The 27,154-nt window shown below is 36.7% G+C and overlaps 1 protein-coding gene across 1 annotated transcript in view; it reads right to left on the bottom strand.

Annotated features, from left to right (window-relative positions):
• Naa15 (N(alpha)-acetyltransferase 15, NatA auxiliary subunit) overlaps positions 1 to 27,154 on the bottom strand; it is a 63,999-nt gene that overhangs the window by 8,142 nt on the left and 28,703 nt on the right. Inside the window, exons 7-17 of the mRNA XM_028763593.1 lie at positions 25,641 to 25,760; positions 22,621 to 22,716; positions 22,397 to 22,503; positions 19,952 to 20,024; positions 15,735 to 15,904; positions 14,131 to 14,283; positions 13,040 to 13,168; positions 11,704 to 11,917; positions 7,683 to 7,876; positions 5,446 to 5,554; positions 3,083 to 3,181 (exon numbers count right to left, since the gene is read on the bottom strand). Of these exons, the coding sequence (XP_028619426.1) occupies positions 3,083 to 3,181; positions 5,446 to 5,554; positions 7,683 to 7,876; positions 11,704 to 11,917; positions 13,040 to 13,168; positions 14,131 to 14,283; positions 15,735 to 15,904; positions 19,952 to 20,024; positions 22,397 to 22,503; positions 22,621 to 22,716; positions 25,641 to 25,760 (1,464 nt within the window). The remainder of the gene's footprint in view (positions 1 to 3,082; positions 3,182 to 5,445; positions 5,555 to 7,682; positions 7,877 to 11,703; positions 11,918 to 13,039; positions 13,169 to 14,130; positions 14,284 to 15,734; positions 15,905 to 19,951; positions 20,025 to 22,396; positions 22,504 to 22,620; positions 22,717 to 25,640; positions 25,761 to 27,154) is intronic.

Here is a 27,154-nt window from a genome sequence, read left to right as displayed (position 1 = left end):
TAATGAGCTGCTAAAAATGGATTTCAGCATTCCTTTTCATTAACAAATTATTGTCCTGAATTAAAAAAAACAAAACACGCCTTTAAAAACACGCCTTGGTGCATGCCTTTAATCCCAGCACTTGGGAGGCAGAGGCAGGCAGATTTCTGAGTTCGAGGCCAGCCTATTCTGCTGAGTGAGTTCCAGGACAGCCAGGGCCAACAAATAGATAGCTATAAACCAAATAATTCACCAATATGCTGCTACTGGTTGGTTAAACAGCACGTATTTTATGAAGCTGAGTAGCCAAATTCAGTTGCTAAAAACTTTAATTTACCCTTATTATAGTTGTACTTCTAAATTTCTGACCACTTATCAACTTTTCATGAAGGAAAAGCAGAAAAGGAGTAAGATTATAAGATTATTCCTTTTATTATTCCTAAAATATACTCTAGCCAATTGCAATGAACACTATCTTCTGTAAGATAAAAGTAATTTCCATGGGCTCTGTCCTGTGGTATGGCTAAATACAATGGAGGATGCTTTATATATAAACAGAAAGCAACTGTACAGATTTCATTACTTTTTGAAGGTAAGTTAATGATTTTCATTGTTTTTTTAATTTATTTCCCTCAGGGGGGAAAAACTGGAGGGGAAAAAAAACACTGTAAAATTAAAATGAAGAGAGAGACAGAGAAAGTGTGTCTGTGCGTGCGTGCATGCGTGTGAGAAAATCTCTATCTCCAGACCTGTAAGATGACGTGGAGGGTAAAGGAACTTGTTGCAAAGCTAACAACTTAAGGATTCTCAGAGAACATGTGGCTCCCACAGGCTGTCTGCTCCCTGGCTTCCACATGCTCACCACGGTGCTGGCACATAAAATAAAAATGTAAAATGACTAACAGTTATTTGCAAAAACTATTCTCACTTAGTAATTACTTACACACGCACGCACGCACACACACGTACACCCACACACCTTGATGTTCATTCACTTTTTAAAATTAGCAGGCTAGGCATAGTGGTGTTCCACAGGCAGAGGTAGGCAGGTCTTTGTGAGTTCAATGCCAGCATAGGACAATCTAGGTCAGCCAGAACTACCCAATGAGATCCCGAAAAGAAAAGGGATGGAAAAGGGGAAATGAGAAAAACAGAAAAATGAACCATGTACATTGTAGCTGTGTTTCCCATGAAGGTATCAATTATCTGCCCTTTTAGGCACCAAAACAGAAAAAGCAAAAGAACTTAAACCCAAAGGCAACACCAGCAACAACAAAACCCCAACTAACAAGGTAAAAGTTAAATGTTACTTGGAGGCTAGAAAGATAGCTCAGTGGTAGAGAGCTCTTGCTGTCTTGGAGAAAACCTGGTTCAGTTCCTGGTGTCCTCTTCTAACTTACATTTGGCATGCACAAAATGTAAATACATGCATGCATGCAAACCATTCATATAATAAATAAATTTTGGGTCACACAGTGGTGTATGCCTTTAATCCTAGGCAGGAGGATCTCTATGTGTTCCAGGCCAGGTTGGTCTAACTGGTGAGTTCTAGGATAGCCAGGACTACTTAGAGAGACACCCATCTCAAACAGACAAATTAATTAATAAATCTTTAAAACAACAATAACAAAAATTTCATAATGACTTATTGCTGATGACTATTGTTAATGACTAGTAGACAGAATATATATATACAAAACCTTGATTACTTTCCATGATAGGTTAATATATCTCATGAATCAAGGAAAGGTAATTACCAATAAGAGGTCAGGTTAAAAAAAATAATAATTCATTTTCTAGTGAACTTTTATTTGGTTCCTCTAACATCCTAAACTGAAATTGTATTTAGTTCAAGCTATTAGCTTCTCAGCAGACAGAGCTAAGTAATGTCTTCCCAGGATAGTTGGCAACATTAAAATGGAAAGAGAATGTTCATATTTTATGTGAGATTAGTAAAAACCCACTTTAAGGTTGTAGCACAAAATATTAAATAATTATTATCAAAAAACAAACAAACAAACAAACAAACAAACCACAAAAAAATAAGATGGTGTTGGCACATGTCTTTAATTCCAGTACCAGGGAGGCAGAGGCAAAGGCAGGCAGATCTCTGAGTTCCAAGACAGCCAGTGTAACATGGAGGAACCCTGACTCAGAAAACAAAGCAATCAAATAACCAAACGAAAAATATAGAAGCTGGGCCTGATGGTGAATGTTTTTAATACCAGTACTCAGGAGGCAGAGGCAGGTGAGTTTAAAGTCAGTCTGGTCTGTTCATTGAATTCTAGGATAGCCATGACTATGTGAAAAGAACTTGTCTCAAGAAAAAAAAAAAAAAAAAAAACCATAAAAAAAGAAGGCAAAGAACAGGTCTAGGGAGATTACTTAGCAAGTAACAGCATTAGCCATACAAGCCTATGGACCCGAGCTTAATTCCTGAAACTCCAGGTAAAAAACCAGGTACAGCAGACACGCCCATAATTCTAGCACTTCTCCTCTGGATGGAGGCAAAGGGCTTGGAAAAAAGTTTATTTTGTGTTTCTACTATACACTGACACTAATGTATTGATCTGGTTGTCAGATGATTATTTGAAAGTAACAAAATTATTTATAGATTGGTTGGTTGTAGCTCAAAAAGGCATTTTTCGTGCCATGCACAGGCTTAGGTTCAATCCCATTACAAGGAGAGCCAAGGCGACTCCCAAATACTTGAACCAAACAATTCTATACCAGCACTACATAGCATTTAAGGCCTTAAAATAAAAACATTGATTACAAAAGAACCCTATTTTTCCCTCAGCTAACTGACTATACAATACCTTTAAAATGACTTGAGTATATTTTCAGATTTTTAAAAATTATTAGCTTTTACTTATGTATGTGTACATCATGTATATTTGGGTGCTACTGGAAGCCAAAAAAATGTGTTGGATACCCTACCCCAGAGCTGAAGTTAGAGGTGACTGTCTAGTGTGGGTCCTGTAAATCAAACTCAAGTCTTCTGGAAAACAGCAAAATCTCTGACCCCTGGGGGACACCCTCCACCCATATACCCATTACAAACTGCTAGAAAAGTATGTGCAGTATGAAAGTAAAAACCTACCAGAATTAAAGAGTCGAATCATGCACTCATGAAGCCAGGGATGACTAGAATCAATAGCAAATGCCCGCTTTACTGATTGTAGCATCAAAAGAAACTTTTCTATAAAAAGAAAAAATAATATTTTGATAATTTGATAAAGTAAGTTGTCCTTCCTGGAAAGGCCAAGGACCTAACAAACACAAAAAGTGAATTTAGACTCAATCACATGAGCTGTAGTAACACTTTTGAAGCAAACACTTTTCTTCTAATTGACTACATATTAGCTGTGTTCATATACCATTCTTCAGGAGATTCTGCCAACAGAACTTGCACAACATTCTGTGATATGAACTAGTATCATATAAACAGAGAAACTAAATTGGAAGCCATTTCTTTTCTACTTTCCATTACTTAGAACTCTTGTATCTCCTTTCCTGCAGTCTATGACTGACAGTTCCCTTTCAGCCACCTCTGGATGCCTCCACCCAGGCTGTCTAATTGCTCTACACTATCCCTATTCCCATCTGCTTACCTTTCCCAAGTCTCAACGGTGCCTCCACCTGTTAAACAGAAACTTACACTGAGTCTTCTTGACAGACTTTCCTAATTTGGTATCATGCTTCAAGTATCTATGTATAAAACCCTAACTTCTTCTAAAACAATTCCTGTTCCCATGCTCCCCAAATTCAGAAGATACTAAAATTCCTGCCATGCTTCTTATCAGCACCTACTAGACAGCACTGCAAGGTGTTGAGACCCTCTTTACACAGGGCAACTTCTGTGGATTTGGGGATTCTACCTAGAAACATTTTCATTATTTATTGACATTTTAGAGAGGGACCTTCACTTATGTGGGGGCTAGCATGAGCCTTCTGCTGAGATTACAGGAGGAGTTGCTACTTAGGACTCTAAGAATTGACTAACTGATTTTGTGTTCCCTTGTGGAGGTCAGAGAACAATTGTAGAAGTCAGTTTTCTCCTTCTTCCAAATAGTTTCTGGGGTTGAAACTCATTGGTCCAGCTTGAGGGGTACCTGATGAGCATCTTGCTGGCCCCCTAAAAATTACTTTTAGAAAGAACTGAGTTAGAAAAGCAAAGTGGTAGACCCCTCTAATCCCAGCACTCAAGAGACAAAGGCAGGGAGGACCTCTCTGAACTCACAGTGAAACCCTGTCTCCCCAACCCCCCCCCCCAAAAAAAAGCAGAGTTAACTGTTAACCAAGTGAGAATTACTTATCTAATACTTTTCAAAGTTATAATTATGGAAAATAGTATAAGATATTTTAACTACTTAATCTATCAAAAAACATTCTGTTATATTTTAGCCTATTTCTTCCTAACCACTTCTATATTATTTCCCTTCATAAATATATTTTAATTATTGGGCATGCTGACATATACCCATGATCCCAGACTCAGGAAGCAAAGGCAGAAGGACAGCTGCCAAGTTCAAGTCTAACCTGATCTGCAGACTGAGTTTCAGGCTGACTGGGTTAACAAAGGGACTTGTCTCAGTAAACAAACAAACGTTCAACTAATACTGTTTTGCATTATATTTCAAAATAAAAGTTACATTACAACCTATCTGTATCATGCTGGCCTTGAACTCATGGTCTGCACGTACCTTCCAGCCTCACCTTCACATGAGCTGAGACTACAAGTATGAACCACATGCCTGGCCACATAATAATTATTTTTTTTAAGATCAGTCTTCATCTGACCTTAGTAATAACCAGCTTCTTTTCCCTTCAATTCATTCTACCTCAATAAACTTTTCCAATGAACTGCCTAAACAAATTACACAAATTCAGTGCTATGAAGTTTTGTTATCAACTATACACATATATATGCAAACACTCTAAATGTGAAAGACAAGGCATTGACTCATCTTCTGCCTGACCCCTCCAAACAATACAGACACTAACACTGCCAACACTTTTTTGTGTCTTTAGTAGACACTATTTCCTTCTGAATAAAGAACTATTCTTTAAGATCCAGCTCAGAGACTAGTTTCTATTTATGGCATCAACTCTTAACAGCTAAAAATTATTTGATGCTTAACTGTGTCACCAACTATTCTAAGCTTTATATTTATATTAAGTAACTTTATTCACAAAGTCAAATATTTATTTCACTGAGTCACATATGAGATGATCACTATATCTGACTTTATCCTAGGGACCAGTGTGCATCTACTGTGGAACTCTGTTCTTCAAGAGGCCAGCTACATTACTGTACTTCCCCACAGCACTCTGTGGACACCATGCATCTCTGTGAGGAATCTGTACTGGCATCTGCCAAGAAATGCAACACTGAAATCAGGGTGACACTAACCCTAAGAAATCTCAACAGTTTTATTATGGCTATATACCCTAATATCCTACCTTTCCTAAAGTAAATCTCAAAGGCAAAAAGATGAGTTTCTATCTTGTTCTTCACCAAGTTCTTCAACGGTGTTAAAAACTTAATAGCTTCTTCCAATGGAGTTTCAACCTAACAAAAATAAAAGACATTATACAAAAGGAAGTAAGATTCTTGAAAAATATGAACTTAATTTAAAATGCTGTTTTCTTGTGCCAAAAGTAAAAAAATTTTAAAAAGGCACTTACCAGTTACTCAGAAATATATTATCAAATTTCAACCTCCCATAATCCACGCAAAGACAATTTTCAATTCTACAACTCTCTTCTATGGTTTTTTAAAAGTCTTATTATTTTTATGCATGTTGTTTTTTTGTCAGTATATGTGTCTGTACACCACATTTATGCAGTGTCCTCAGAGACCCGAAGAGTTTGGGATGCCCTGGGTCTAGAGTTCAGACTGCTGTCAGCTACTAAATAGGTGCTAGACTTCTAGAAGGGTAGTTTTCAAATGACTTGCTTGGGGGGGGGGGGGGAGGGGGGGGTAAGGGGATAACATGAAATGTAAATAAAACATCCAATAAAAAATAAAGTAAAATGACTTGTAATATGGCCTAGTAATTAATAGCAATTGCTGTTCTTACAGAAGAATCAGGTTTGGTTCCCAGTATTCAAATGGTAGCTTACAGCCATGTGTAACTCCACTTCTAGGGAACCTAACACCCTCTTCTTACCTCTGTCAGCACCAGGCACTCTTGTGGTGCACAGACCAACACATAAGAAAATATTCATAGACATATATGTACAAAGAAAACTATAGCTTGAGGGCCCTGGAAAGTATAAAGAGGAACATGAGAAGCCCATGAAGGAATTCATGAATACCAATTACTACCCCATGATCAATTGGAGGAACAAGTAATTTAAACGTTTTGCTGCTATGCTGGGACACAGGGGGGAAAACCTTTCCTGCACAGTATGTCTCATGAAGATTAGATTTCAAGGCAATTTTTAAATTTGAAAATTGTAGCTAGGTATGGTGATTCATACCTACAATCCTAGCACTTGAGTCTTAGGAAGGAGGACTCTGCAAACTTGAGAATAGTCTGGGCTAGAGTGAGTCCACACACTTTCATCAAAACCTCAGAATTATCCATTAAGTATTAAATTTACTAAGTAAACCCATGCCATCTTCCATTTCTCCATGGGTAAAACTACTGATGATTTAATGGTTTTATTTTATACATATGCTATCTTGAGTTGATTATCACTGAATTTACCATTACACCTACACTTTAGGCAATTTACCCAGATTGGGCAGCTACTTTTAAAAGACTTCAATGTTGCAACTATTATGGTGGCTTGACATACTACTAGACAGGTATGGATGCTGCTGGAGAGGGCATCTTTAAGGTCCTTACACGAGAAAGAGTTTTATGTTCCTATACTGTGAAGTGAGCAACAATTTACGAGAAGTTCCTTCTACCACGTCCCTTTCAAAACAACAAAGCACCCAGAAACACATGTTTCTAAAACTCTATAAACCGGACTACATCAGACCATATTGTGATGTGTGGTACAAAAACAACACTACAGTCCAGACTCAGGAAACCCTTCTAAAGGAGGCCTGGCACAAAGCTCTGCTTTGTAGGGAGCTCAGAGAACACTGTTCTGTCCCAGTAGTTACATATTGTAAAAATGTGTAAATATACACGTTAGAGTAAAATCACATTGCTTTTTCTTATACCCCTACTGCTATGTCTAAAAAAGGGTACTGATTACTTGCCCAATTCTAAATGTGTTGTTTGTTTTCATATCTTAATTTTCTTACAAAACAGTGAGGAAAATTATTTTAGATTTCAAGTGATTGAAGATGCTAAATGTCTAAAGAAATGTGCTTATTCTATCAGTTTAACACAATTATTATTACCATGGAATAGGATTCCTGTGAACAAAGAAAGAAAGAGTACTAATCAAAATAACTCATGTGACAGTATCTAGGTTTGGGCTCAGTGGTTAAAATTCACAAGTCAGAGTCTAGATTTGAAAAAAATAAAGACTTAAAAAAGTTTTTCCAAACAGGGTCTTGGATAGGTAGCCTTAGGTGAGCCTGAATTCCACAAGTTGTCTTCTAACCTCCACATGCACTGCCACACACATACACATCTGCACAAACAAATACATAAATGAGACTAAACATAGTTTTCAATGCCAAAGCCTGTTGTGGCACTCACTCACTTGTGCTAAGCACGACTATGAAATACCTTGGCCAGTTTTTCAGGGATAAGCTCTTCTTTGGGGCCTCCAATTTCCTCATCATCGTCATCCTTTTTCTTTTTCTGATTTCGCTGCTGCTTTTCTTTTTCTGCATTTTTTTTCTCTTCTTCTATCTGGGCTTTCTTTTGAGCTCTTCTTTGTTTATTCCGTAGTTTCTTTAACTCTTTGTCAGACATGTTTGCTGTAGGCAGTAAGTGTTAACAGAATTATAAACATGTTAACTAAATAAGCCATTGTAGCCACCTTAAAAACTTTCAAAAACTCATTTTATGGGTATGTATGTGGTAGTTTGAATAAGAAAGACTCCCACAGTCACATATATTTGAAGACTTAGTCATCAAAGTGGAATTATTTGCGGAGGATAAGGAGGTATGGCCTTGTTGTTGGAAGTGTATCACTGGGTGTACTGGCTGGTTTTGTGTGTCAACTTGACACAAGCTGGAGTAATCACAGAGAAAGGAGCTTCAGTTGAGGAAATGCCTCCATGATATACAGCTGTAGGGCATTTTCTCAATTAGTGATGGAGGGGAGAGGTCCCATTGTGGGCAGTGCCATCTCTGGGCTGGTAGTCCTAGGTTCTATAAGAAAGCAAGCTGAGGAAGCCAGTAAGTAACATCCCTCCATGGCCTCTGCATTAGGTCCTGCCTCCAATTTCCTACCCTGTGTGAGTTCCAGTCCTAACTTCCTTTGGTGACAAACAGCAACGTGGAAGTGTAAGCTGAATAAACTTTTTCCTCCCCAACTTGCTTCTTGGTCATGATGTTTTGTGCAGGAATAGAAACCCTGACTAAGACACTGGGGGAGGACTCTCAAGTCTCAAAAGCTTAGCTAGCCTCTTTCTCTGCCTGGGGCCAAGGATCAGAAAATAGATCTCAACCATTTCTTCAGTATCATGCCTGCAGCCATACTTCCTATCATGATGATAATGGAATGAAACTGTAAGCAAGCTTCCCTAAATGATTCTTTTGTAATAGTTACCTTGGTCATGGTGTCTCTTCATAGCAATAAAATAATGACTAAGACCGGATGTAATGCTTTCATTAATGTTATGTGTACTATGTACAGAACTAGTGCCCTTGGAGGTCAGAAGATCGCTTTGAAGCTCCTAGAACAGAAGTGGATATAGGAACCAATCTCTGATCTTTTGCAGGAGTAGAAGTGCTCTTAACTGCTGAGCTATCCCCAGGTTCTACTTTTCCTTGCCTAAGCTTTTAGTTATTTAACTATTTATTTAAAGTATGTGTACATACTTTAAAGTATGTGGGGTACTTAAAAGCAATACCTACTGAGGCCAGAAGACAATGTCAGATTCCCCTGGAGCTATTAATTATGAGTAATTGTGAGCCATACATCATGGGTGCTAGGAACCAAACTCTTCCCTACTCTTAATTTTTTATTTATTTTAAACCACCTTTTTTTCTATGCATTAATACTATTTACATATTAAATCAACACTGTAATAGAATGATTTGACATGTTTTGCTTTTGTTCCGTTCCCCCCCTGCCCCCCAGTGTTGGAAGGAAAGAAGGAAGGGAAAAAGAAAGAAGAGATGGGGAGAAAGAAAACAAAAGGACAGGCTTAAAGTGAACATGGTGGGAAACTTGGCAAAGAGTTACAAAAATTACGAATAAACTAAAGGCCCTAGTTAAGGTGATTTTCCAACCAAAGCCTTGAATGTAACACTTGCTTCTTTCTGCTGTAACAGCAAAATGCAAAAAAGAATCTAAAGAAGTACCAAGGAGCTGACAACAAAAGCAAAAGGTCTGACATTAAAATGCAAAAGATGCCAGGTGTGGTGGTGAGTGCCTTTAATCCCAGCACTAGAGACGGGGCGGATCTCCAAAGTGGAGTTTGAGGCCAACCTGGTCTCCAAAGCTACAGCTGTTACACAGAGAAACTCTGTCTTGAAAAACCAGAAAAACACCTGGCAGTGGTGGCACACGCCTTTAATCCCAGCACTTGGGAGGCAGAGGCAGGTGGATTTCTGAGTTCAAGCCCAGCCTGGTCTACAGAGTGAGTTCCAGGACAGCCAGGACTATACAGAGAAACCCTGTCTCGAAAAACCAAAAAAAAAAAAAAAGAGTATCATTCACCATGAAGACAACAATTTTGTTAGATTTAACAAAATTCACAGAAACTCCTACCATGTTGCTGATAAAACTGTATGGGCACAATCACATCAAAATAAGGACCAAAAAGATACCATATAAAATAAAGAGACCTTTATACTCTCATATTTTTACTATCAAGAGAGAGAAGGGGAAACTATTCAGTTGCAAATAAATGCTATTCATTTATTTGGCTTTTTTCCCCTTTTTCTCCAAACAATCTCCCTTTGCAGACTAGGATGGATTATTTAGTGACTTTCAAGATAGCCTGGGCTACCAAGTGAAATCTGTCTGAAAAAAAGTCCAAAACCAATAAAAATTATGTTGATACTGAAAATGTGTAGACTTTTCCTTTGTCTGCAGTATCCTAAAAAAAAAAAAAAAAAACTTATAGTATTATCAAAAAAGAATCATCATAGGAGTTACTATAAGTAACCCAAAACTAATTTTAAAAATATATGAAACACTACGCTAAGATCAGCACATTCTTTCTGCAGTAGGCAGGACACTAAGTGTCATGTAAAGCACTCATACTAACAATTGCAGCATGAAAGCAGCACAGAGGACATGAAAATGAATAGGTTTCACCATACTCAAAATTTTTTTAATCAAAACAAGATCACTGTGTAGATTTGACAGATTTTGGGGGGGCTCTATTTTTGTAGTGCATGACCTTAAATATGCCAGAAAAAAAAAAATCTACCAATTAAGTGGCTACTTTAGGCTCTTCTGAAACAGGACTTTACTATGTAACTCAGGCTATCCTCAAACTTGATATGAACTAGCCTTGAACTCAAAATTCTCTTGCATCTGTCTCCATGTCTGGCTGTGCCATATATATTATTACCTGCCATTATATTAAAAGGACTCAGGTCAATTCACCACAGTAAAGTTGTCATAAGTTAAAAAATATTTATACACACACACACACACACAGAGGAAAGACTACTTTTACTTTGGGATTCTTTCTCAAGTAACTATCTTGGAATGACTTCTCTCTACAAATCTTGATACTTTGCTATAAAAATGGTATAAAAAAATTGGTGAAAAATGAAGAATCACAGCAATTTCTCTAGTTTTCTTACTTTTAAAATTTATTTTTTTCAAGACACGTTTTCAACCTACAGCCCAGACTGGGCTGTAGACTGATCTCACTGTGATCTTCCTGAGTACTGACCTTCCTGACTGCAGGTATGAGCCATTTTCCCTAGGCAATTAATTTCTCTAGTTTAATTCTATGTTGGGTTTTAATGTTAAAGCAAAAATTTATCTTTTACTGGGTTAATTACAAATTATTACTAAAAAAGGAGTAACTAGAGGTAAGACACTTGCTGCTAAGTTTAACATCCCAGGTTAGATCGCAGGCACATGCACACACACACACTTACCAAATAAATGTTTTTTTAAAAGTAACAAGCTAAAGAGTCAACACACTAAGGTAGTTTCTCCACTACACTAATTACATCACTAGCAGTCATAATACTATAGTTTCCCGAATAAATCCAATATTAAATGTGAAACTTTAGGATATTCAAGCATTGTTACGTACAAAAACATCTAACCACAAATTAATGAAGTAGCTTAGTAACAGAGTAGCTGATGAAGAAAAGGTACTCAATGGGATCCTAGAGTCACCTCCCAAATACCTAAACAAAACTCTCAGATCAGACTCAAATGCCAAATTAAGTCTATGTTAGAAACTTATTTTGAAAGCATGAAAGTAGTTTTTCCTTCTGCTGCTTAGAGAAATTCACAAAATACCCATCTAGCCTTGGCTAACAACCTCCCATATAAATATTCAATAAAATCTCTGGGGATTGGGGGGACCTGTATTATTATTCATGAAAATAAGTTCCTATAAACACAAGAGAGCAAACGATGAATCTTGGAATGGGATACCTGTATCAGCCTCGTGTTCTTTGTTCTCATCTGTAAGAGGGTTGTCATGAAGCTTCAAATAGATCTCAATAGCAATTCTTGCTGCTTTGAAGTAAAATGGATGCTGCCGAAGTACATCTTCTAGTTTTAATAAGTCCACATATGATCTAAGGGTGATCTTCCTCATACAGTATGTATGAAAGTCAAACTGGTCATCGGTGATTTCTATAAAATGCTAACAAAATTATCTTTTTATTATCACTGGAGTATAGCACTGTCTAAGAAAATAATAAAAAACAAAGCATTGAAACTGCTTCTATAGTATGAAAAGTTAAAACATAAAATTACGTCTTTATATTTGCCATATAAAACCTAAAAAATACTATTGGCTACTGTCTAGCAAAGAACAAGAGAAAATGAGTAATTTAAAGGAAAGAGGATAATGATGTTTCAACTATATTCATGACTATACTTATTTCCTTCTTAATCATACTTAACTGAAACTATTCTGACAAACCACCCACTAATTAGTATATATGACAATCCTATTATAGTTAGCACATATACACAGGGAAATCTTATTTAGAAAATATATGGCAGGGATTATATAGCACGTAGTATTTGGTAGGTTTTATAAATCTTAACTCTTTAAAACATGCTGTTTGTATGTAAATGAAAAATCAAGTAGCCAGTAAGTCAAGAAATCAGCAACGCCATAGTTCAACCAAGTAGTGATATTCTACATTTGATAGTACAAATGCCAACATAATTATAAAGCTATGTTTGTGTATGAACATACACACACGGGGGTCGGGGGGAAGGTCTCCCCACTAGCCATAGAAATGAATCTACAGTAAAGAAGACTAATAAACAGTGATTTTTACTTTGGGGACACTAGTGGTAGTGCTCATACAGAATCTTATACAGCCCAGACTGAGTTTCAAACACTTGTTAGTAATTCAATAGTCTTGAATCCAGATCTTTCTGCCTCTACCTCCCAAGTACTGTTACAAGTATATACTACCATGCCCAGATTGAAAAACAATGACTTTATAAAAAAAATAATAAACTGCAGAGCATACAGAAACACTGGGGAAAAGCTTCAAAGCTTAAATCTTTATCAAGGTAGATAGCATGAATTAAAACACAGGACTCTAAAATGAATGGGATTTTATGTATTTAGGAAATGAGCAGCAGCAATCCAAAGTACACTAAAAACATTTTCAGTTTTATAAAATATAAATGTATTATTAACATTAAATCACATACTATGAATTATAAATGGGTGTAGACTTTGCCCAAAGGCTTCAAGATCTAACCAAACAAACTGAGTAGCTGACATATATAAGGTACTTACTCTCTCAATTTCATGACATTTCTTAAGTGCTTCACCAAATTTGTTCATTGCTTTGTATGCCTGGGCACACTCTGTCTGGAACCACATACACTGCATTTCGTTCAGGTTCTCTACTGCTGATGTTCCTTCCTAATGAAAATCACATAGTGGTCCAAAAAAATTCACACCAAATACATCACTTTACCATAAGATTAAAAAAGGAAGAATGGTCAACTGATCAAAATTCTCCTGAAATAATTTTTGAGTTTTTTTTTCAATTAACAGATTCATGAAATTAAATTCTCTTTCTAAGCACTAGAAATAATAATTTTCCTAATGACTACACAAAAGGTCTACAATAAATGAGTGGCAGAGATTAACATAACAGCACATGGGATATAAGTAATAAATACTAGTCCCCTTCACTCCTAAAACACTCAACATAAATGGTTACAAGCTAGTTTGACTTTTTTGGTTTCAAGACAGGTTTCTCTATGTCGCCCTGGCTGACTTGGGCAGCTACAAAACTCACTATGTAGACATGCCTGCCTCCGCTTCCCAAGTGCTGAGGATAAAAGCACGAACCACCACACGCAGCTATAAACCAGTTTTAAAAACCATTGTCCAGGAGCCTGAGTGATAGCTCAGTGGTTTAGAGGACATGATGCTCTTCTAGAGGACCAGCACCCACATAGTAGCTCACAACTGTCTGTAACTCTAATTTCAGGGGATCTGACACCCTTGCGCCAATGCATATAAAATAAAATTGTATTTTAAAAAACTATTGTCCAACTATATAAAAAAATATTTTATCTAATGTTGACTATTCTTTATCTAATAGAACAATTTAATATCTGGACAACTGTAATATTGGTAATAAACTTTAGTGACTGGAAATGGCTCAGGTTCAATTCTCAGTACTGACATGGCTGCTCCCAACTGTCTATAATTCCAGTTCAAGGAAATGCAATAACCAAGCCTGCACATGGCTGACAGGCATACGTGCAAGTACAATATCTATATGCATAAAAGAAAACTTTGAAAGAGACAAATATATAAATACAAAGTCAATTATGCCCATTTTATGCTCAAAAAACGTAAGCCATACAAACCCTTGTAAACTTGGAACACATTTCTTCAGCCTCTTTAATCAGATTGGCTTTTAACATGTATTTTGCACACTTGGAATTAATAAATCTGTCTGCTGTGTCCAGGGCCTGGGCTTCATCCATCCACCTGGCAGCTTCTTTAATATTCCCAGCATGCTTGTAAGGTACAAAAACAAATTAACCAGTAAATATGATAATTTTACTATATTAGGTCATCTGTGACTTATAAATAATTAAAATTAAACAAAAGAAAAAGCATTCTTCTGACACAAGACCAACACCAATATTTTAAAAAGCCACATGTGGTAGCCTGAGTTTCTAACTCTAATACTAGAGGAGGTTAGATGGAACGTTCCTCGAAACCACCAGCCAATAAGCCTTGCAGAAAAACCCGAGCCTCAGGTTAGAAAGTTATTAATAAATGTTCCCCCACTATCCTAATTCCAATTTATTTATCTCAAAGCTACAAAACTGAGGAAAACTTGGCTTTAAAACTTTTAGGGTAGTACACAAGATAGCTCAACAGGTAAAAAGAAACTGCCACCAAGCCTGATGATCTGTTCAAACCTATAGATCCATATGGAACAAAGGGAAAAGTAACTCTCAGAAGTTGTCCTTTGACTTATATGTTGTAGAACACATATGTCACTTACCTCAAAATAAATAAATATAATTTTAGAAAACGATTTTAAAGTTCTGGGTCAAAAAATGCTGATACACACTGGTAATCCCAGAACCTAGGAGACTGAGGCAAAAGAAGTCCCACTTTTTTTTTTTTTTTTCTGGTTTTTCGAGACAGGGTTTCTCTGTATAGCCCTGGCTGTCCTGGAACTCACTCTGTAGACCAGGCTGGCCTCGAACTCAGAAATCCTCCTGCCTCTGCCTCCCAAGTGCTGGGATTAAAGGCACGCGCCACCACCACCTGGCAAGAAGTCCCACTTTTGAAGCCAGCCTACTATTAAGACCGAGCTTCAAATAGTAATAATAAAGACAGTAATAACAAACAAAACTTGGAGGTGATTGCAGCTAAGTGGTACTGTCTATCTAGTATGTATGAAGCTTTGGACTAATACCAGTGTAGTCAACAAAAGGGGAGGACGTGCTTTGAAATGCTACTTAATTCTGCTAATTTCTTTCAAAATATATATATTACTGGTTTATAAATAACTCCTTTTATAAAAGACTTGATTACTGAATATACTAAAGATTAAAAAAACAGGCAACTTTAAGATTTCAGAACACATAACACGAGATTCTCACGCATAGCTCAAGAGTCAAGATAGTAACATGTACGTTCAAAATACAATTGTTTTACTTATTAACATCAGATGCTTATACACGATCATACTCAACTGTTAGCAAAAAATACACACTTTACAGTAAATAATTACCAGCAGAACCATATATAGGTGCACATGCATACACACACACATGCACACAGTCTTATGTATTTTGTATAGTTATTGATAAATGAGCAAATAAATGTGGCTATGACACGTCCAAAAAAAAGAAAAAAAATCAAACTGGTATTTCTCATATATTTTACTTACTCTATGTAGCTAGAAGCTGTATAACCTTATAAAGAAAACAGAGGTAATGGTTTTTACCTTATAGATTTTAGCTTTCACAAGAAAGAGTTCTATCAATGTTGGTGTACTTTCAATAGCAGTATTTATATATTCCAGAGCAATAGATGGCTGACCAATTTTATCATAATGCTGTGCCAAATAGTACTGGACCCAAAGTAATGTGGTTGGAGGTTCCTCTTTTCCATCATCTTGAAAAGGAAGAATGAAAAAAAATCAAGATTAGATGATTACAAACATTGAGAGAATATTCCCTCTCCCAGACTGGTCCCATTTATAAGGGAAGCAGTTATAAAGTAGTTTGTGTAATTAGCAGTTGTATAATCTACAGCTAAGCACATTAAGACCTACCAAAGCATGTTTTCTTTTTTTTTTTTTAAAGATTTATTTTTTATATATGAATACACACTGTAGCTGTCTTCAGACACACCAGAAGAGGGCATCAGATCTCATTACAGATGGTTGTGAGCCACCATGTGGTTGCTGGGATTTGAACTCAGGACCTCTGGAAGTACAGTCAGTGCTCTTAACCACTGAGCCATCTCTCCAGCCCCAAAGCATGTTTTCTTAAGCACACTTAAGCATAACACCTTGCATATAGTAAGATTTTAAAAAGAAAAGTGCGACTGTTTATTTAAATTTCTGGGTAATATTAACTAGAAATTTAAATATATTTAAATATGTTTGTGATCTGGACATTTTGATATTTTTAGATCTTAATATTATGCTGAACACTGATCATTAATATTATGCTGCATATAGACTGAATTAAAACTATATCCAAAGAAAGTAAGGCAAACACAAAAGTATTTCTTCTGTATTTTAATTCAAGACATTTAAGATGTAATCTTAATATATATGAAACTTAAATATACAATTCACACATCAAAAAAAAAAAATTGCCCTTAAATATAAGTTTCTAAAACCAGAGATCTATTTGCTTTCAAAATCTATTTGCTTTTTTCTCCCTAATAAAAGTAAAATGGACACACAGAAACTCTAGTCTCAAAAAAAACAAAAAGTAAGATGGCTCAGTGGACACACTTACTCCCCATCTGATAGCTCTGCAACAAAGTGCTGCACTTTCCTGGTCAAGTCATGGAGGCTCTTTTACTTTTGTAGGAAAATGATGATAATTAAAAGAGTATCATGAGGTTAACCAATGAAGCCATGGTATGCCTTTTTAAAGTACTGTTAAAATTAATCTGAGACCTAGAAACAATGGCCAGCTTACTAGCAATGTTCACCCCAGGTCCCACGGTGGGCTATTCCACTAGTGAAGCCAGAACTTGTGGGAAAAATGATTCCAGATCTTCAGTGGTAGTGCACAAGGTAAGCACTCAAGATCTTGTCAGCGAATAAGTTATCACCTACCACCACAGCACTTGAAAGATGGAGTCACGTAAAATTAAATATCAAGTATACTTAAATAAATTATTTTCTTCTAAAACATTTATATTTATTTATTTGATTGTATGTGTATGGGTGTATGACTGCCGCAGTCACGGCAGAAGACACAGAACAACTTTCTTGAGGAAGTTCAATCCTTTCTACTGTGTGATATCCAGGGACTAAACTTACAAGTAACCAGGACTTGAATTCATCTTTGCTATGAATAACAAATCTGTTAAATAAAATTACTTGCCAAGTTTGAAGGATGCAATGAACGAGTCTAATTTGAAAACTGGGAAAAGAATCAAAGTGTAACACAGGAAAAAAAAAAAATACTGAGTCTTTCCATACAAGCTCAAACTTTTAGAAATCAAGTAGTATGTGAAATAAAATTTACCTTTTAAGATAATAATATCTGCCTACTGATAATTTTGGCTCACTCAGATTCTACTTACAAAAAAAAAAAAAAAAAGAAAGAAAGAAACCACTCCAAATTTACCAACCTTCATCAAACCATTAGCTAGAGAGGGCCCATTAGAAAGTTTTGAAGCAACACACGTTTCTCTACCTGCTCTGTTCAACAGGACAGGCATTAGCTATATATATATATATATCCTGAACAGGATTTGAACTATACTACAACTAAAAAACTAGAGCAGCAATTCTCAACCAGTGGAGAGTCAAATGATCCACTCATGGGAGTCTGATATCAGATAGCTTGCATATCCGTTATTTACATTACAATTCATATCAGTAACAAATTACAGTTATGAGCTAGTAATGAAAATAATGGTATGATTGGGAGTCACCACAACATGAGGAACTGTTTTAAACATTAGGAAGGTTGAGAGCCACTGAACTAGACTTTTTATTTTTCTTTTTTAAAAAGATTAATTAATTAATTTATTTATTTTATATTATATTTTATTTATTTATTTTATATCACTGTCTTCAGATGCACCAGAAGAGGGCACTGGGTTCCATTACAGATGGTTGTGAGCCACCATGTAGTTGCTGGGAATTGAACTCAGGACCTCTGGAAGAGCAGTCAGTGCTCTTAACAGCTGAGCCATCTCTCCAGCACTGACATCTAATTTCTTAAAAATATAATTAGCCTTCCAGCACTGTCAGTCCAAGGCCAGCTTGGTCTACAAAATGAATCTAGAATAGTCAAGGCCATTGCACAAAGAAACTCTGTCTCCAGGGGGAAAAAGTAATTAGCCATTGTGGCTAACGGTAAGCAGAAAAGACAATCTACTTCTACATCTAGCTATCAACTTACAAAAACCTGAAAGGAAAGAAACATAATACATAAAACAATATATTCAGTAAAACCTAGATGAAGAAAAATTCATTCTCCAATAAATAAATCACAGGTACATGAATTAAAAGAGACATAAAAGAATCACCATCCAAACGCTGAAAGAGTTACTTGGATCTTCAAACAAAGGGATAGGGGCTGGGCATGCTGGGCCCCAGCACTTAGGAGACTATGGAAGGAGTTCAGCAGAGCTCATTAGTGCCACTCCCAGAAGGTAGTCCTGGGATGCATAAGCAATGAGGCGGAGCCTTCTGGAAACAAGCTGACAACAGCACTCCTCCAAGCCCTTGGCTTCGGTTACTGCCCTCAGGTAGTTTGCTACCCTACTTCCCTCAGTGAAGAAGTGTGACCTGAGAGCTGTAAACGGAAATAAACCCTTTCCTCCCCAACCTGGTTCTAATCACAGTATTTATCACAGCAATAGAAATCCTAACTAAGACAACTACCATGGATTCAAGAACATCTTGGAGTACCGAGTAATAAATCTGGAAGAAAGAAAAGGGAAGGAGAAAGGAAAGATGAAGGGAGGGAAAGACAAACACAATACAGCTAAAAATGTGAACGTAAACTGGTTACTTAGAATTAAAGACAGACTTCTTTTGTGTGCATGTGTACCTGTTTATGTGTAACCCAGTGCACATGTATATCATTTCTCAGTTTCAATCTACCTTATTCTGTTAAGATATAGGCTGGAAACATAAACAGATGCCACTAGGCCTTGGTCTTTCTTTTTTAATTAAAAAAAAAAATGTGAACATTAAAATCAAGCTCGAGGGTTCTCATACTTAGCAGCAAATTCTTTATGGACTGAACTAATCTTGAATCCATTAAAGTACTAATTTATAAGCATAATAATAGTATCTTGCTGTGTGTATGTGTGTGTGGTGTGTGTGCGCGCATGTGTACACATGCACATGCTTTTTTTTGGGGGGGGGGTATAAAATACTTGAGATTGAAAGCCATGGCCTGGTAAGACACACTATGAAACTACTCTACCACTGAACTATATCAGCATTCCTCTTTTTCTTTCTTTTTCTTTTTTTTAATTTTGAGACGAGATCTCTCGATTGCCCAGAGGCCTTGAACGTCTTATAGTTCTCCTACCTCAAATACTCTGAGGAGCTGGGATTACAAGCCCATGCCACCAGGTTGAACTGATAGTACAGCTATACATGAAGTGAAATACTTCTCTTTAGACATGTTGAAATAGTCATGAAATAACATTATTTAAGTTTGGGATTTAAGAACAGAGGGAAATCCAGACATGGAGGTACACACTTTTAATCCCAGCCCTTGAGAGGCAGAGATCAGCCTGGTCTACAAAGAGAAACCCTGTCTAGAAATTGATGTGATTCTCAGTAAAACATTATCGTGATATTATGTGTAATTAGTGGATAATAGGAAAGGAAATTAAGTGCACCATACTTTCTACTAAAATAGTAAATACCAACCTCCTGAATGGCAATTTCATAGTCCATTAAAAATTTCAAAAAAAATTTTAAAGACTTAAAATGTATCTACTTACCATTGGGGTTAAATAGGCGACAGCTTTTTAGAGATGTTTCATAACCAACTACTAGTTCTTCTACAATTGCCACCTAGAGTACAGACACAAGCACATTTTAACAGAAATGGAACTTATGCTCATGTGTAAAATATATTCCTTATATAAAGGACTAAATAAATATTCTAAAACATTATATCCCTCCCTTTATGAATTCTTTTTCAGAGCTGAGGACTGAACCCAGGGCCTTCAAGCACTCCACTACAGAGCTAAATAAATCCCCAACCCCTTATGAATATTTTAACCTCAGGACAAAAACCTAAAAGTTCTCAGTCAAGGGTGGTGGGTGGTGGGGTGATACACACCCTTAATCCCAGTACTAGGGAGGTAAATAAAGACAGGTGAATCTTTGTGAGTTCGAGGGCGGCCTGGTATACTGATCAAGTTCCAGATCATCCAGGGCTACACAGATACTCACTCTCCTAAAACCTTATTGCTAAGTTCCTTTCTCTGACAGAAAATAAAATATAAACTAAACTAGCAGCTGATAAGTGTTGGACAGAGGCAATACTATGGCCAACTTACATCTAAATTCATTTTTATCTCAAAACACATAATCTATAGTTAACATTTGTTTTTTATGATCAAGAATAAAATGTCATGACCTAGCATGGTGGCACACACATGTAATGCCAGCACATAAAGGCAGAAGGATCAAGAATTGCTTGAGTAAGGTCAGTCCGGGCTATGTAGCAAGCCTGAAACTTGAGAAATGAAACCCAGCCATAAATGGATGGATGGATGGAAGGATGGGTGGGTGAGTGGGTGGATGGGTGGATGGGTGGACAAATGATTGGTTGAGTGGGTGGGTGGGTAGGTAGATGATAGGTAGGTAGACAGACAGATGACAGATGAATGAATGAATGATTCTGTAAGATTAAATGCTATGTGAAAAGGGTACTTTTTAAGTGTCTGGTAAATGAACTCTTCTCATAATCCAGGAGAAACATCACTAGCCCTGAAATCCAGCAAAGTGGATGCCTAAGGTCCAGAAAAATACCTCTCTGTCCAGGTTGTACTTTCTCCTAAATTTTAACTACACTTCTGGCTTCCTCAGAGGTATTGAGTACTTTTAATACATTAATTTCCTAATATAGGCAAAGTACAATGGTGAATGTCTGTAGTCCTACAGTCAAGTTTCCAAGGCATGAGGATCAAATGATCTCAGAAATTCTAGCCAGCTTGGACAACATAGTGCAATACCTGCATCAAATCTAAAAACAAAATTTAAAAAACAGGATTTACTAATTTGACTAATTCATCTGCAATTATATTTATTGCTATAGAAACCCTCTTCAATGGCCACAGACGAATGCAGTATACTTGTGAGTGAACTGTGAGCACAGACAGGTTACTCTGGTATACTTGTCTGTGCTCTTCTCCCAAGTCAGGCCACACACTTATCCCAAGATACAATGGGACAACTCCAAACTCTTTGGAATACGTGCATTTATTAACAAATGAAAGAACAGCAGCAGTGAATTCCTTTAACACTAACACTTAGAATGCAAAGGCAGACCTATCTCCTGATCTCCAAGTTTGAGGCCAGCCGAGTCTACAAAGTTAACAGCCAGGGCTACACAGAGAAACCCTGTCTTGGAAAACCGAACAACATCCCTGACCCAAAGAAATAAAATAACTATCATAATGCAGAATTTAACCCAACAGTATGTAAACTTAGAGAATTATTTCTCTAAGTTGGATGCTATGAAAAGACTAGAAGATTATGACAATATATGACTGTTTCACAAACATCAAATTCTCAATGTTTCAAAACTAGAATATGTTATATGTAACAAAAAACAACCAAAACAACAACGGAGAAATCAATAAAGACCATCCATACCTTGGGCTTTCAACAAAAGACTGACAATCTGACAATTAAATGTACATTATGTGTTATACATGCTTAACTTCTTCCACCTAGTTCTTTTCAATGTCTTTCATGTTTCAGCCCAACATATTTTGATGACATTGTTTTTGCAAGGAAGCAATGAACATAAATTGAAATATCTTCTTAAAAAGCACTTGAAGCAAAACACACATATGAAACGAAAAAAAAAAGACTTGCTGAGTGAGCTACTAAAGACTTTTCTGACAAAATATTTTTGCTGAATAAAAATGGAGAACAATTAAAAGGTTAATTTCAAGGGAGAAAAAAAATCAATTCTGACTTCTAACAATGAAAAGAGATTAGAAAAAATGTTGCTGTGAGTTAACGTTAAGGATAGAAAGCAAATACTGAAGTCACTAAAGCACCAAAGAGCAAACAGACTAAAATGGAAAAGGGTACAAAAGCATTCACACTGTAAGCCAGGAGACTAACTGCAGGTTCACAAACAGGTAGTAGTGAGCCCAACAACCAGGCAGACTCTGAACAGAGTACGGTATTATGGTTGACTTTACCTTCTCTTTATCTCTGTATAAAGACCTCAAGGTATTGAAGACAGGTGGACAACCTTTGCTGAAATTCATCCTTAGGAACCTATCCAAACACTCCTTAAACTTCTCTCCTGTAAGAGAAAGATTCTGTTCAAACTCTAACAATGCACACATTAGCCTTCATAGACATACATATTCATCTTTAAATCACAAAAGTACTTTCTTTCTTTTATAATTTTTCTACTTACCAGATAAAAAGTTTAACGGCAGCCTTCTTGGCACAAGTCCCCTGGGATACTTAGTCCAGGCCTCCTCATATATTTTTAGCCGTTCTAACATATTAGCTGGGGGGGGGGGGGGGGGGGAAAAAAAAAACAAAACCTCTGTTTATATGTAATTATGAATTGCATAGATTTCTGCCAATTACAAGTTTTTCTAAATTAAAAGTACAACTGGATGGGTGCAATGGCACACACCTTCTATATGTCAGAAGCAGGGGGGAATCTCTCTGAGTTTGAGGCCAGCATGGTCTACAAACCAAATTTCAAGCCAACCAGAGCTACACAGGGAGACTCTGTCTCAAACAAACAAAAAAGTGAAAGGTAAGTTGTACAAGAAAATTATGTGTAACCTTAACAATTAAATATATCAGCAATCACTTAAGAGTATTTCCAATTATTTTCATTATTTTAAATACTCATTAGCCATATAAAGTAAATTATTTTCTTTAGCCTACTCTAAGTTAGACAGACTGTGAAAAACCTGGAGACTCCATGGTAAAAATTACTATACACTGTTTCTGTTCTAATCTTCTCCACTTTAACTCTTTGGTTTACTTAGAACCTCTGGATCTGTCCTTATTTCAATGTCTCCATAATTTATTTGTTTTCTTTTACTCTCAGCAAAAAGGCATTCCTCAGGCATTCCTCTTCCATCTCCCTAATTTCCCTTTGTTTAATGTGGTCTCTGTCCTAATTGATGTTAGGTTCTTTATTTCAGAAATAAAGAGAGAGTGTGTTGCCCACATCAGGTAACTCACAGCTGCCTGTAACTAGAGGTTTGGGTTCATAGGATCCAAAGGCAAAACACACACACACACACACACACACACACACACACACATATATACATATATAAACAAATATTCAATACTTTTAAAAATAATGTAACAATTAAAAGATTTTTTTATTTTTTTTCATTTCCCAGGAGTTTTCATTACTCAGTAGTAAGCAGGTTTTTCATTTCTCAGTTTTCTAACTAATATTTTCTCATAACTATGTTTCATGGATATAATTCCCTCTATCTTAGATTCCTCCATTATCTAACATGGAATGATGGTGTTCCTTTGAAAGAATCTATGTCACAAAGTAATCACCAGCAAAGTTGCTTTTGTATATATCAATGATATCAAGAATGACACACTATACTAGCCTTAATAGGAACTGAGTCAAACTAGACTATGAGCATGAAGTTTTCTAATTTTGTTGTTGTTGTTGTTGTTGATGTTTTTGGTGGATTTTTTTGTTTGTGCCCAACTGTCTCAAGGTTTCTCTGTATAGCCCTGGAACTCACTTTGTATACTAGGCTGACCTCAAACTCAGAGAACCACCTGATATGCCTCTCCAGTGCTAGGATTAAAACCATACCCAGCTTCTATGTTCAGTATTTGAAACAACTGATTCTAAATTACTTGTACCCAACAATACATGTTGAGTCTTCCCAGCTTCCAATTTAGATGTTTCTATACCTTTCTTCCTCTTTGTTCTTTTTAGTGACTTTACCTGCTTTCTTCCCTGTGTGTCAGCTTCTATTTTAATGAGTGTAGGTTACGCAAAGCTGTTGGTGATACAGTGGTTTCTCTTGCTTTTTGGCCCCATATATGAGAAAGAGTTAAGAGATGGAAGTATTAGCATGCTGTCTAATAAAACTATGCTTCATGTTTAGCATACCGACACTCATACAGCCACAGCTAACCAGAGGTTCTGCTTGTTTCTTCCCTCAGAGAGACAGGCAGGTCTCTATGTATTTATTGTTTTGTTTTCAGAAGTTATTTCTGGCTGGGTATGGCAGAATATACCTTTAAAATCAGTACTCTGAATGCAGGGGCAGGTGGACCTCTGAATTTGATACTAGCCAGGGCAACATAGTAAGACCTTTTTCAAGAAAGAAGTTATTTCTAAACATTTCTTTTTTATTTTTATTTTTTGACGGGGTCTAATTATGTCACCCATGCTGGCCTACAACTTTCTATGTAGACCACCATGTTCTCAAACTCACCAAGATCTGTCTGCATCTTCCTTTCAAATACTGGGATTAAAAGTGTGTCACTATGACTGGCATTTTTTTTTCCTTTATTTCTTTCAAGTAAAAGAAAAAAATAATTATGGGGCTGGAGAATGGCTCCATGGTTAAGATCAGTGGATGCTCTTCCAGAAAACCTAGGCTTGAGCACAGCTCACAACCATCTGTAATCCAAGACACAACCATCTGTAGTCCAAGACTACCTGATGCCTTCTCTGGCCATGGGTATCAGATATGTTAAAAGTGGTATACACACATACATACATGCAGGCAAACATAACATAAACATAAAAATGTGATCTTATTACAATTATTTATTTGATTATAGTGTGATGTATGTTGTGAGGGGGTGTTACACACACATGCACTTGCATCCCACTGTACACATCCTCATGTCAGGGGTCAGGAGTCAAGTCTCTTCTTTCACCATGAGGGTCTACGTATTAAGCTCAGGTCATTAGGCTTGATGCTAAGTACCTTTACTCACTAAGGCAGCTTACTGATCATTTCCAATTTCATCTTGTAAAAGTAGATTTCAGATTAGTCTCAATCCTCTATATGATTAAGAAGTAATGTTTTACATTTAGATTTTGGATTTATTGTTATTGTTGCTTTGTTGTTGTTGTTTCTGGGTATCGGTATATAAAATCTGGTCTTGAACCTACTATGTAACCCAGGTGGCTTCAAACTCAAGACTCTCCTACTTCATCCTTACAGTACAGAGGTCATGGCATGCTAGGCTAGGAACCAATTCCTGTTTCTTCGGTTGGTGGGTTTTCTTGAGACACAAGTCTCACTAAGTATCACTGGCTGGCCTGGAACTCACCTCCCAGGTGCTAATTAAAGGCATGCCTGGCTCCAGATTCTGTATATCCTTAACTACTACTTTTCTAGCTGTACTTTACAAGGAGTTAATACAATACTCATTAGAAAGAGGTTGAAAACAGTAAGTATTAAACAACACTACCTGGCTTCAGTGCTTTTTCTAAGCCTTTGTAATAGGCCCAATTTTCAGGATTCCTCTCCTGTAATCCTCTATAAACATCAGCAGCATCTTCCAAACGACACAACTGCAACAGAAGTTCCCCTATTTAACAAAAAGATGGTGATTAAAACATCTGAGGAGAATTTTCCCTCAAAAGTTATCTTCAAAAGTCTCATTCTGAATAAATGTTTGACAGTGGCTGGTGTTCTCTTGAGTTCCCAACTTCCCTATCGTGCTATTTTATTTTCTCCTTTATTCAAGTTAACATTCATTTTAAAAGCCATCAACTTCAAAGTCTCAATTTAGTCAGGAATCTGCCTAACTTCAGGCAAAGTTCCCACATTCACTGAACACACTGTTACCAAGCCAAAACCTGCTCCTTAATTATTCGTGCTATCATATGAACATTAGCATCTAATTTAATGACCCACTAAATATCCTAACCTTATTATCACTTGAAATCAGCTATAAAATAATTCCATGAGAGCAGCCCACAACTTGGCCACATTCAAAACCATCTAGTTCTAAGAAAATACCTGGGGCTCACCTTAGCCTAATCAGCAAGCCCTAGTCTCAAGAAGGGGAAAAAAAAAGGCAGATGGTGACTGAGGAGAAATGACACTGAAGGGGTCCACATCTTAGTATGTACTTGTACATGTATATACATATACTTGCACATGTGCTCACATGCATGCATCTAGTCTTTACCTTCTAATCTCTCCCAAAAACCAAATAAGCAAACTACTTTAAGAGTAACCTTGTTTTCTTCTTGCCTCCCTAATGCAACCTTAATTACAATTCTAGGGGCTAGAGAGATGGCTCAGATGTTAAGAGCACACACATGGCAGCTCACCACTGTCTGTAACTCTGTAGTTGCAGAGGACCCAACACCCTCAGATATACATACAACCAAATGCACATAAAATTAAAATAATCTTTTTCAAAAAAGAAAGTTCCTTTTCTATGAACTGTCAACTTGGCTTGCCTCTCCCTGACTGATATTATCAATTTCAACTCTTAAAATGACTCTCAAACTTAAGATTCTTTGTCTACTCTATCAATTGCAAGGCCTGGACTATTCCAAACATATTTGCCAGAACTTTCTCATGAAAGAAAATAATGCAGATGAACTGATAGAAACTGTGATTTCACTACAAATTTATAATTTCCAAAGTCACAAAAGCTTGAAACAATACTTAGGATTTCCATATTCTTAATTAGTTTCCATTTGCCAAAGGTCTCATTTTTTTATAAGACAGGGTTCTCTGTGTAGTTATGGCTGTCCTGGAATTCACTCTGTAGACCAGGCTGACCTTGAAACCTGAGATCCCCCTGCCTCTGTCTTCAAATTGCTAGGATTAAAGAAAGGCATGCATCACCACCATCTGGCTAGTTTTATTTTCAAAAATTACTCTACCCTTATAACCTGTGCTTGTATCAATTAACTAACAATGATTATTTACTTAAGACTCATGTGCTTGTGACTTCTAAATATT

The sequence above is a fragment of the Grammomys surdaster genome, unplaced genomic scaffold (genome assembly GCF_004785775.1).
Source record: "Grammomys surdaster isolate TR1022 unplaced genomic scaffold, NIH_TR_1.0 139, whole genome shotgun sequence".
Lineage (NCBI taxonomy): Eukaryota > Metazoa > Chordata > Mammalia > Rodentia > Muridae > Grammomys > Grammomys surdaster.
This window is presented reverse-complemented; position numbering and strand designations above follow the sequence as displayed.